This window comes from Amphiprion ocellaris, chromosome 7 (genome assembly GCF_022539595.1).
Source record: "Amphiprion ocellaris isolate individual 3 ecotype Okinawa chromosome 7, ASM2253959v1, whole genome shotgun sequence".
NCBI classification, from domain to species: domain Eukaryota; kingdom Metazoa; phylum Chordata; class Actinopteri; family Pomacentridae; genus Amphiprion; species Amphiprion ocellaris.
Window position 1 is genome coordinate 28,984,253 of NC_072772.1, and position 11,290 is coordinate 28,995,542.

Consider the following 11,290-nt stretch of genomic DNA (forward strand, 5'->3'; position numbering starts at 1 on the left):
TGTGGGGGGGGCGGGGGGGGGCGGGGTTAGGGTTTGGGTGGCGGGTGGGTCCTCGTGCCCCGGGCCACCTGGGTCGGTCTGGGCGCGCAGGGGGTGTCAGTAGCTGCTCCCTCTTGTTCTCCGGGTTCGCGTCGTTCACGGTGGCCCCGGTGGCTCTCTGGGGGTGCCGCCCTGTGGCTCCTACGGCCCGGGGGGAGGGATGCCCTGTTGACTTGGCCCTGCCTTGCCGTGACTGCTGTTCTGGGCTTCGGGGTTCTTCACACTTGCATGTTTGATCAGGTCTTGCCAGCTACTGCCGAGTCCCATTTCAGCGATTGATGGGTCCCGCCAGAATGTGCTGAGAATTTCTCCAGTCTCTACCCTAAACTCATTCTCTCTCGCACTAGTATCCTTTTCTGGCCTATTCTATTCTATTCTATACTATCAAGACACCCACAATTATGGTGCTCAGTACCATTTGTTCATTTATTATTGAATCTCTTTTTCTTTTGTGTTGGTTTGGTTTTCTTTTCTTTTTTCAAATTTTTATTTATTTATTTATTTTTTTTATTGATGGGCAATTAGTAGTTGGGCATAACACACCACCTTACAATCTTTAATTGCAATAGCAACGCCTGTTATTTTCTATCCCTGTTCATCCTGTTCGTCCTGTTCGTCCTGTCCAGTCTTTGTTTCCCCCACACATCACTGAGGTGTAGCACTGCCCTCCCTGGCTCATAATAGGGAATTCTAATAAAGAATATCTGCTTAGCTTTCAGGGAGGGCCGGTGATGGTCACACACATGCACTAAATATTAAAATATTTGGCTGCAAGACTAAAATATGCATCAATCTCATATAATGTTGACTCCCCTTTTGTGGAGTTAAACAATGAGAACAAATGCAGACAAAAATAAATAAATAAATAAAAAAAATAAAATAAATTGAATATGCTATTTAACTACAGTACTGTTTAACATGAGTGACCTCTTTACAATAAACCAGACTGACTGGTAAATGAATAAATGAACATTTAAAAATTAAAATGGAAAATGTTGCAATGGCATGATTTACATTTTTCACTTACTGACAGATTAATTTTTATACTTTTTAGGTCCATTTTTCACTTTCTTCGCACGTTCTTTGCAAGAATGTTCAATCGTCTGAATGTCCTCCACTTTCTGGAAGACTTCCACAATATGTAGTTGTTCTTGGTTCTGTCCACCTGATTCTGAAATACCTTCTTCTGACAATGAATTTCTTTCATCATGCTTCTGAGAGGGGAGTTTACTTTGTCTTTGAAGGCATGCAGCATTTGAAACTTCTTTGGATAGCTCGTTCTGAGTCTTTCCTGTTATGGACAAAACAACCGAACCATTGGCTAGCCTACTAGAGCAAACAGAGCTGGTGGTGTTGGCGGCTCCACTCTGCAGGGTGGTGGTGGTGATTACATCAAACATGTTCAGATTTTGTTGAGATTCATCAGTAGGGAATTTGGGAGAATATTTGAATGAGTTTCCAGGGTAAGCCAAGGTAGAGCTTGCAATCTTACTGGCCACACCATGAGGTCTTGTCTTCATCATTCCCAGAACTTCATAGCGGAAGCTGGAGATATCCTGCTTAAGCTCCTATTGATTATTGAGAACCAGTGATTAAACAGCAGCACAGATTACATGGCAAAAACAGAGTCTTGGGTGATTAAGCGTCAAATGTTGAATAATTGCATTCTACCTTGAAATTTTCTTCTGTCAACCCTTCTTCCGTCTTGGCATCTCTGATCATTGCAGCCACATACCGCTTCACAAGGTTCCTCAAAACCTCCTAAAAACATAAGTTATTTTTTAAATAAATGTTTTAATTTAGTTATAGTTTAGTAGTTTGAATAAAGTTTCATCAAGGTCAAAAGCAAAACATTACTGCTCATGATGGCCAGCAAAATGATACCTGATACTCATGGTTTAATCTCACATTTTCAGCTGCACGTCTCTACAGTTAAAGAAAGAAAAGCAAAACATGGAATTTTTGTTGTCAGTGGTAGGGTGAATTTTTTTTCTTGAATTTCCTTATGATTCACATTAACATAGCACATAGCGTAAGGTATAGTTATCAAATTTAATCCTAACTCAGGTATTGAAAATTAATGCAATGCTACTTACCCCCAAAGTTCCAAAGGTTTCAAGTCTTTTTATGCTTGGTCTCCGAAACAAATGTTTCTTAACCCATCCAATTAGATAATAAACAGACTTTGGACTGGGTATTATATTGAATGGAGATGGCAAAGTTCCTCCTTCTTCAAAATAGCTCATCCATAATTTTGTTCTTGCAAATTTCCACTCTATATCTGCATGATCCTAAAAGGGAAAAACTATTTATCAAAACCTTTTGCAAAGGAGAACCAGACAAATTGGTGTGGTAAAACTATTTAACAAAAAGGATAATATACAACACTCACAGCAATGTGCTGGTAGGAGTTGTTCATCATCGCAATTAGCATGTTTAGAAGCACTACCAGGGAGATGATATTATAAGTACCAAACATGGTGCTGCCCACAAATTCTGTGAATTTATGTTCTGGTTCCACATTGGTCACATAGAGAGAAATCAGGCCAAATATAGACCAAAATAATGACTGCAGTGTTTCAAACAACCTGAAAAGCAAACAACCATACATCATATTATGCCCTGCTAAAAAACAAACCTATTAATTACTAACAATACCACTTTGTCAGAAACAATTAATTAAGAAAGTTGAACTTGCGTTGAGAAAGCGTTGTTTTGCGTACTACAGCGAATACCCTTGCATCCCTTCTTATCTGTGTCATAGTAAAAGTAGAGCTGATTGAGACCATTGGCAAAGGCTAACAGCACCAGACAGTAGATGAAGAGGAATTTCAGGATGTCCAGAAGCATGCGGCCCAGTGAAATCTGTAAAGGCCCCAGATGGGAGTTGGCAGTGAAAAGGCAGATGAGGCGCAAGGAGCTGAAGATGTTGGCGATGGCAAACAATGCCTCTGCCACCAAAGTAGGGTGCCACATTTCCCATGTGCCTCTGCATTTCTCCCCATTGTACTGTTGAAAATGAGAACAAATACACACAATACCATTAAACATAGAACTTGCGAAAGTTTCAGGTTTTCCAGCACACTAATTTATACTGTGATATGCTGTGATATACTAATATCTTTCAATCCGTGCCTGTCAAACACCTTCATACACATTACCTTTGCATATGCAACAATCTTCAGAGAAATGGTTGCAAGATACAAGGAGTTCATAATGAAATCCATCAAGTTCCACCAGTCATCTATGTAATCCTCGAAACCACTATCCCACATCTGTTTGATCTCAGTCCATATAAAGCCTGGGAGAGATGAACAAATAACAGATGTTCATTTGTCAATGTAACACTGACACTGACCAACAGTGCTGACAATACATAACAGTGAATGCTAAGAAGAGAATTAACAGCAGTCTCTTGTGTGTATGTGTGTGCATGTGTGTGTGTGTGTGTACTGTTACCAAGCACCCAAGGCAAGATCATCCATTCCACAGTGGTGGGTGGTGGGCCTTGAAGGTTTCGTTTTGCAGGAGCAATATGCTGCGAAGCCAAGAACAGCAGGAAGAGGAAGGTCAAGTAAGAAGCAGTGTGACAGATGAACTTGATGAAGGGCTTCCGGATGAACAAGCCATAGCGACTCTTTGGGGAGATCAGGTAGAGGATGGATAACAGTGGAAAGAGGAGGCCTATGAAGATACAAGTGATGAGCTTTGCTGCCCAGTGACGCCTCCTCCAGCCAGGGAATTCATCATACCACCGAGACGCTAGCAGCTGCTGGCAGTTTGGCTGAGCAACAAACTGAGGGAAAGAGAGAAAAAGGAAAAACATATGTTATCTAAAATTAAACTGAGGTATAGTGTCATTTAAGCAAGAAATGGTAAATCAGAACAAAGGGAATTAACCTTTGACCAGCTTTTGCAACCAGTACGCAAAAACTAGATTATACACAAAACAAAAGTAAAAAGGAAGACTGTAAAGGTTGTATTTACATAGTGTCACCCCAATTCCTTATGTTGGCATTTGAAATTTAACTGTGTGTCTGAACATACCTTCTTTCTCTTTTATTTAGAGATGTGTCAAATCCAATTACAAGAGTAAATACACAATATATGACTCATGAGATCCAAAGTGAGTAACAGGAACATATCTTGTACATGCATGCAAGACAAAGTTTCAAGAGGACAAAAATCTCATAAGTGTTTTCTAATTCTTGTTAAGAAGTGACTGTCAAATCTGTTTCCCATACACATTTACTCAGCCTTCTGAGATTTGATATAAACATCTGTTGGACATCTGCAGATGGGGATGAAAGGTAATTTCAGCTTAACCAAGTTATGGCAAAATGGATCTCCATTATGCTACAATATGGCATGAAGGTATGGGTGATGAAGCCATGTATCAGTGCAAAGTCTGATATTTTTAAATTTCTCTTAGCTGTCCTTGTGAGATTGTGACTTGACATAATATGACTAGAGGCAAAAGGTGGCATCTGGAAGGAGCAGATTTTGTCAGAGGACATTTTTGGACATTTTTAGAAAGTCAAAATGACCCCAGCCACATGTCTCACCACAATTTCCTTGTATTAATTCTGTCCAAAGGCACATGCATAGTGACAACATATTGTACAGAGCAAATTGATTAAGCTAATTAGTGACATGTAATCATTTTAATCATGATCTGAATTTTCACCAAAAATATCCCTCTGTTGCCACTTTTAATAGACAGCATTAGAGACAGTAAGAAAGCTGTTTATGTTCCTTACATTTATAACCATACATGTATGTGATGCTACACTGGTGCAGTGAACAAACAGCAGAGCAAATAGGTTTCTGGTCTGCTGGTGTCATGTGATTCTTAATTAAGGCTGAAAATGACGGCAGTACTAGATTCAACTTGTAATTTTCACAATGGCTGAACTTAATTCTTTACATAATAATTGAATTTCATTCAGCAAATTAAAAAAAGACTTGTGTTTTTAAATCAATCAAAATGTGTACTTTACAATTTCTTTGTCAAAGAAAATATTAGCATACAAGATTTTTTCAATATGTGAGAACCCAGGTCAGAGAAGAGGAAATTTTGATATGAATATCATGGACAAGCAGTAAGTGCTAGTGTTCTTTGTAATCAATTAAAACTCTGTGAGCACAGAGATCTTGAGAGAGCTCCATATCTGTAAATCCTCCAGAATGGCACAGCTAAAGGACATGTGTTACTTGCCTGGCTGTTAACAGAACTGAACAGATGAAGAACACAATGCACTAGCAGTATACAACAACCATTCACTGGCCCTCTCTGTGCATTCAGGGCGAGTCAGGACAAACAATGGAAACCTAAGTATACATTTTCTTGTCTTATAGTACTTCCAGCATTAATTAACATGTTTTGGTTGCAAAGAAACTCAATGCACTGTGCAGCTCTCTAAAGCATCTAATTGTCTTTGTCTTTAATAATTTCAAAAGTGTTCATATAAAGTTATGCTTCAAACAGACAAACCTCTTTGAGAGCAAGTCCAAATCTCAAGTTATTCAAGATTGGTTCAACTGAAATCTAAAGTATGTCACAACAAAATTCAACTAACCATTACAACTAGCATTACATTTTTTTTAAAGCTTTCCTATGTGAGTTTTTTATTTTATTTTATTTTATTCATCTAACAAGGTTTCAGACTATGTTTGCAGTGGCCCTGGCCCACAGAACAATAGAAGAGCATGGATTTTAAATATTATATCCTCATGTGCAAGATGTAATCACAATGACCATAGGACACATTTTTAAATTGAAAAATTCAACTTATCTTAGTATATATGGGGTACAAATAACACACAATTTATTAATTCATTCAATTCAACATAAACAGTATCTTCACCATTTGCCTGAAATGCAATTCAACGCAGTGGTCATCCATGAGCATGAATAAGAACTAGCACCTAGTATTAGCCACGATGAGATGCACAGCTGTTATGAGGTAAATAAGATGAGTGAGGCAAGGACCTTGAAAACACAACCTCAAATGGGAAAAGCATATTTTTAAATAAGATGTTGGTGTTATTAAGTTATTTTTCTCTAGCCATCTCCATTCCAGCTCACATAGGCCAAATAATTAAATACATAAGATGATACATAAGATGAGTAGTTCAACTGTAAAATCTTTTCCATGGAGACCAAATGCGGCACAAATGTGGAGTTGCTGACAGTCACACTGGTCGTTCATTTTCACATTGCCAACTGTGTGATATAAATATAACAGAAAACCCAGAACACTGCCTACAAACTCTAAAATGTTTAGTGCTTGGACTAGATTTAGATGTACACTGTTGGCATGAGTCATTAACTCTGCAAATACTACTCTTGTTGTTGTATACAACTGCTGTATACAAACAAGGTCCAAAAGCTCTGAGTAGTCTTTTTAATGAGTGGAACAAACAAAAGACACCCGCTGAGTGTGGACTTTTCATTGCAGTCTGTTATGCAGGAAACAACAAAACAAACAAATTTTGAATTTCTAACTCAGATTTTCTAATGTGTTGAATTGAGAACAAAGTTATCAATTTGTATCAACTTTCATTGCACCCCAGTAAGGCATTAAGCAAATATCCAAAGTACTTATGTCTACAAATATTATTCATTATAAGTTGAATTGTTGTTTGGTTTATATGAAACACGGATGACATATCTAATTCTGTTACTGCCTTTGTGTAATCACAAAGTGTAATTTGAACTGTTGGCATTGTATCTAGTGGAGAAATAGTCAAGAAGATGTTAAAAACCAGTAAGAGGTTTCCTCCCCAATTAAAATATTATGAGTTTGTATTTCAGGAAATGGCCATTACTTCTTCTATCATTATCCCCAATTATCCAATCACCCTGGGACTGTCTAGGAGTAAGTGCTACTGTAATGTATTGCTAAGAGCCAGCCTGGCGATTTCATGTTGTTCTAAACTCCCAGAGGATATCTCCACCCATCTCAGGCCATTTACAGCCCATCTTGGCACTTTTCTTGTCATCCAGTCCCTGTTGTTCAAATACTGTAATTCCTACTCCTTGTTCAACGTGTTCCACAAGTGTCAGTTTATACTCTCAGTTCTCATATGCCTGTAAGTGTACCAATATTATCAAACTATATTTCTGTACTTTTCTCACTTTTTATTTTTGTTATTTTTGTTACTTTGAAGATGTCCAGAAAAAACTGCTCTTACACTGCTGGGTGTGGTGTAGCAGTCGTGTGACCAAGATGATATCATAATCAACAAAGAGCTTACCTCTTTCTGGCAATATTTGATTGCCAGCTTCAGTCGGGCCAGATCATTCATGCTCTCATCCAGCAGTGGGTTGATGTCATCACGATAGTTGAGGATTATCTCCAGCTCCTTAGAGCTTCGGGTTTGGTCCAAGAGGTCCTTTGCAAATTGTTTACATGTCCGGGACAGCTCCTCATATTCTGACTTGAACTCATTCTCTACTGTGCTGAGCTCCTTCAGTTCCCAGCTTAGCTGAAAAGCAGTAAGGAAAGGGTCCTCACTGGAGAGGGCGATGAGAGATGGGCTGGCGAGGGCCTTGTAGATGTTAAGACGAGAGCGTGAGTGACGCAGGCCATCCACGTCGGAGCTGGACGCACATTCCACACAGTTGCAACGCACTGCATGAGGCTGAGGTATCGAAACACCTCGCTGCACAAGCAGTTTGATGATTTCATAGTTGTTAGTGTGAGCTGCAAGGATGATTGGAGTAATGTCTGGGGTGAAGTCTGAAAACTGTTTGTCCAGTAGAATTGGTGGAACCTTTTAGGGAATTCAAAAGAGAGCACACAACAAACAGATGTAAGAGAATGCATTTACAGAACACAAATATTTTATCAGCTCACAAAAGACTTCTATACCCCCTCATGAGAACTGTCCAATTTCACCTGCCTTTGGTCCCTGAGCATCTTGTCTAACAGCAAGCACACAACTAATGGCTTGTGGTTCAGCTGCCCTCAAACCACCTTCATGCTTGGAAGCAACAATACTCTTTTTTTTCTTTTCCTTCTCTGCACAGAATACACCAAGTTGATTACAGGGAGACAAGCAGTGTCGGGAAAAAATAATTTACAAAGATGTCAAGAAGCTGAACACAACAGGGCATTTATCAAAGTGCCTGACACACAAACGGTGGGAAATGACTTTTTGTTGTGAAAGCTGTGACAGAAAGACACACAGACACATCAACTCTGTAACTTTTGAGCAGAAAATAGTTTGATTTCTAAAATAAACATGGTCATGCTTGTAAAAAAAAAAAAAAAAAAGAAGAGGAAAACACATCATTATGTTGTGCCTTTATTTCTTACTGGTACAGTTCAGTAAGTTCAGTCTGACATAACACTGACATAAATGGCTTGTGCTGTCTTAGTAGCTTACAATCTACTGTCCAGCTTGTACTGGTGTTTATTAAAGCAAGGCCTGCCCGAATCTCAGACCTACTATTTTTGCTCTTTGGGGTTGTGGAGCACTAGAGTGTAGCCTGAAGGCTACACAGTTTACCAGTGTATCCCAGGGATGGCTTTTGAACTACATGAACAAATATGATCAGTTGGATGTGGACTTAACTTTAAAACACTGCTGGAAATCTACTATGGAAACAAATTTAGCTTTTTATATTTTGTGTGCTGAGTGTGAAATATTGCTCTACCGTGAAACTGATCCATGGAACATGAAAAGAACCCAATTTAGACTAATATAATGACAAATTAGCCAATATGTTGTACTTGTTGTCAAATTGAAACATTTAAAAATGTTCTTCATAGAAGTATACTTGTTCCTATAGTGAGTCCTTTTTGTTTTTACTGGCATTGACATAAGTGCATTTCACACAGACATAATGAGAAGATGTAATGCAGGAAAACAACCATTAAAAGGGAACCACTAAATAAGCCTGGTTGGAATCAATAACTTCATGTGAGATACCAGAGGGACACACGTCTGCCTGAATGCAGCCATGTTCAGTATTCACATAACCTCAACAAATGCCTCAGCAAATTCTGTACATAAATACAGTTAGTATAGTGTACAGAACAGTAATCCCATGAGGCATAATTGCGTGACATAGTCTGTTGTGTAAAAGAAGCTCAGATAAAGTTTTCTGAGCAGCCTAAAAATTTAATAAAAACAAAGTTACTGGGTTGAAAGGTCAGCAATAACTGCATATGGGATGTTATCATGGCTTATGATAGTACCTGTTTCTCTCCACGTGGCTTCTTGTGGTTGAGCAGCAGCTCCACAGCCCCCACTACTTCTTTGCGGATGGCATGCAGCAGGGCATCACCCACATGTGCATTATAGCTGAGCAGCAGCTCAATGATCTCTAGGTTCTCGTTCTCAATGGCAATCAGCAGGGCTGTGCGTCCCAGTGGGTCAATGCAGTTGATGTTGATCCTGAAGTAGATCTCAGCCTCCTCCAGGGCTTGCTTCACACTGGCATAGTCCCCCTTCTCAACAGCCCCCAGATAGGCCCTCTCCATGGGAGACAGTTCAGATTCTGCCCGCACAATCCGGAGAGGGATGCGGTCCCTGTATGAGGAGTTGTCGGCTTTCTTGTAATACAGCTGTGACATCGCTGCTGCAGTACATCAGTCTCAGCTGAGAATGACTGAGATATGAAAGGACAGGAGAAAATAAGGGCTCATGTTTCAGTGTGAGCTTTGATGCTTCAGATACACAAGGGCTTTACTGTACTTTAATACACCCATTCAAACAGTATACTTTTAAATGGCAGTTATATTCATTATCGGTTTATGATGCCACATTATAGGACAAGCAACATTAAACAAGAATAGATCCATTTATGTTCAAAACATTTTTGAAAATATGTTGGTTTTGGTGAAAACAAGTATGCCTGATGTAAATATCTATTTACACAAACAAGCTGAACCAAGATCAAAAGATTAAAACACAAAGAAATCAATTACAGCACTTCACAGCAGATGAACAGAATACATCGTTTTCATTTAAACGGGCCTAATCCTCATTTCAAATAATTAAATCATGCACAGCAGAAACAGAAACTTTACCGTTCTCCTGTTGCTTTCCGGTAGTGATTTACACGAATCACTCGACGGGCTGCGACTGCCAGGAAGGGAAGTTGGCTGCTCAGATCTTGTCTCTAATCACTGAAGTCTCCACCAAAGACGCTGGAAGTTAATGGCGTGCCATATCCCCTGCCCACCCCTTTCGCTCAAATTACCGACCTGGAATTTTCTCTGCCATTTCTCCTAAACGCGTCGGATCAGTGGGGAAACAGACACTGACAATATCTGCTCGCAGAAACTGAACGGACTGCCATAAACGCTCATTTAACCGAAGCTTTCCCAACAGGCGTAAGTCTGGTCTAACAGGTGCTGCACAGGAGTTACCAAATAAATGTTTTTACAGCTTGTTTCCATATTCTGTAGGCTAATTAAAGCAAATTGCATAGACTGCGAGCATATTAAAATCCCAATCATTTTGTTAAAGTATCAATACATTATTACCTGCATTATTAGATAATAGATGATAGATAACTGAATTTTCACATCATCAGTAATGTTTGCATGCACTAATCCACAGATTCTATTTGTTTTCCAGATAGTTGATTCATTTTTTTTTTTTTGTTAGGTTTTTGCATTATGTCACAGCAATATTTTTTGGGACATTTCCTTAATATTTAGTTTCCAGATTTAAATGAGACCAAATTACGTGAGATAAAGAGCGCACTGATTAAATGACAGCTTTTAGTTGTGCAAACAGACTATGTGTTCCATGTGTTTTCACCAGAGTGAAAGTGAACAAGACTAGAGGCAAACAGATATAGCCAGTTGTGTCATTGGATAATTGGTTGAACTGGTTTTCAAATCTATTGGATGATAAATCCAATGGTGGGAGTTGTGTCCCTTAAAGTGTCACACAAAGGGGTGTGACAGTTAAATTCTGCTGTCCTCCACCGGATAAGCACCACATTCAGTTGTATTTTGCTGGACGATGCATGGAGAAAACCGCTTTTACTTTGGATGGGTTTAGAGATACAGTACATTTATGCCCTAACTTATATCAAAGTTGCATTTAACAATTTTTGTCTGCTAGGAGCCAAAAAGAATTTCCAAACAAACTCAGGAAAACACTGCTCTGATTTATTTATTTTTACTCAGCTGAATTACTCCAATATTACAAGTTCCCAGGTGAGCTTGTGCGCTTCTTAGCTTCAAAAGACTTGCCAAATAAAACAGTCATAAGGGAGCTAAAT

The 11,290-nt window shown here is 39.1% G+C and overlaps 1 protein-coding gene across 1 annotated transcript; it reads right to left on the reverse strand.

Moving 5' to 3' along the window:
• trpc4b (transient receptor potential cation channel, subfamily C, member 4b) lies at positions 1-10,254 on the reverse strand. Its single transcript, XM_023262866.3, has 11 exons — positions 10,083-10,254; positions 9,249-9,661; positions 7,300-7,818; positions 3,499-3,835; positions 3,201-3,340; positions 2,738-3,048; positions 2,432-2,627; positions 2,136-2,330; positions 1,924-1,965; positions 1,711-1,800; positions 1-1,607 (listed from the first exon to the last, which is right to left on the reverse strand). Exons 2-11 carry the CDS (start codon positions 9,624-9,626, stop codon positions 1,074-1,076), a joined length of 2,742 nt encoding a protein of 913 aa, XP_023118634.2. The 5' UTR covers positions 9,627-9,661; positions 10,083-10,254; the 3' UTR covers positions 1-1,073.
• Positions 10,255-11,290: the final 1,036 nt, after the last annotated feature.

Excerpts from the sequence above, each read along its gene's own strand:
- trpc4b (XM_023262866.3), bottom strand. The coding sequence starts at position 9,626 with ATGTCACAGCTGTATTACAAGAAAGCCGACAACTCCTCATACAGGGAC. Across the intron at positions 3,049-3,200 it reads AGATTGTTGCATATGCAAAG|TACAATGGGGAGAAATGCAG; the intron begins GTAATGTGTATG and ends CATTTTCAACAG. Across the intron at positions 1,966-2,135 it reads AAACCTTTGGAACTTTGGGG|AGACGTGCAGCTGAAAATGT; the intron begins GTAAGTAGCATT and ends CTTTAACTGTAG.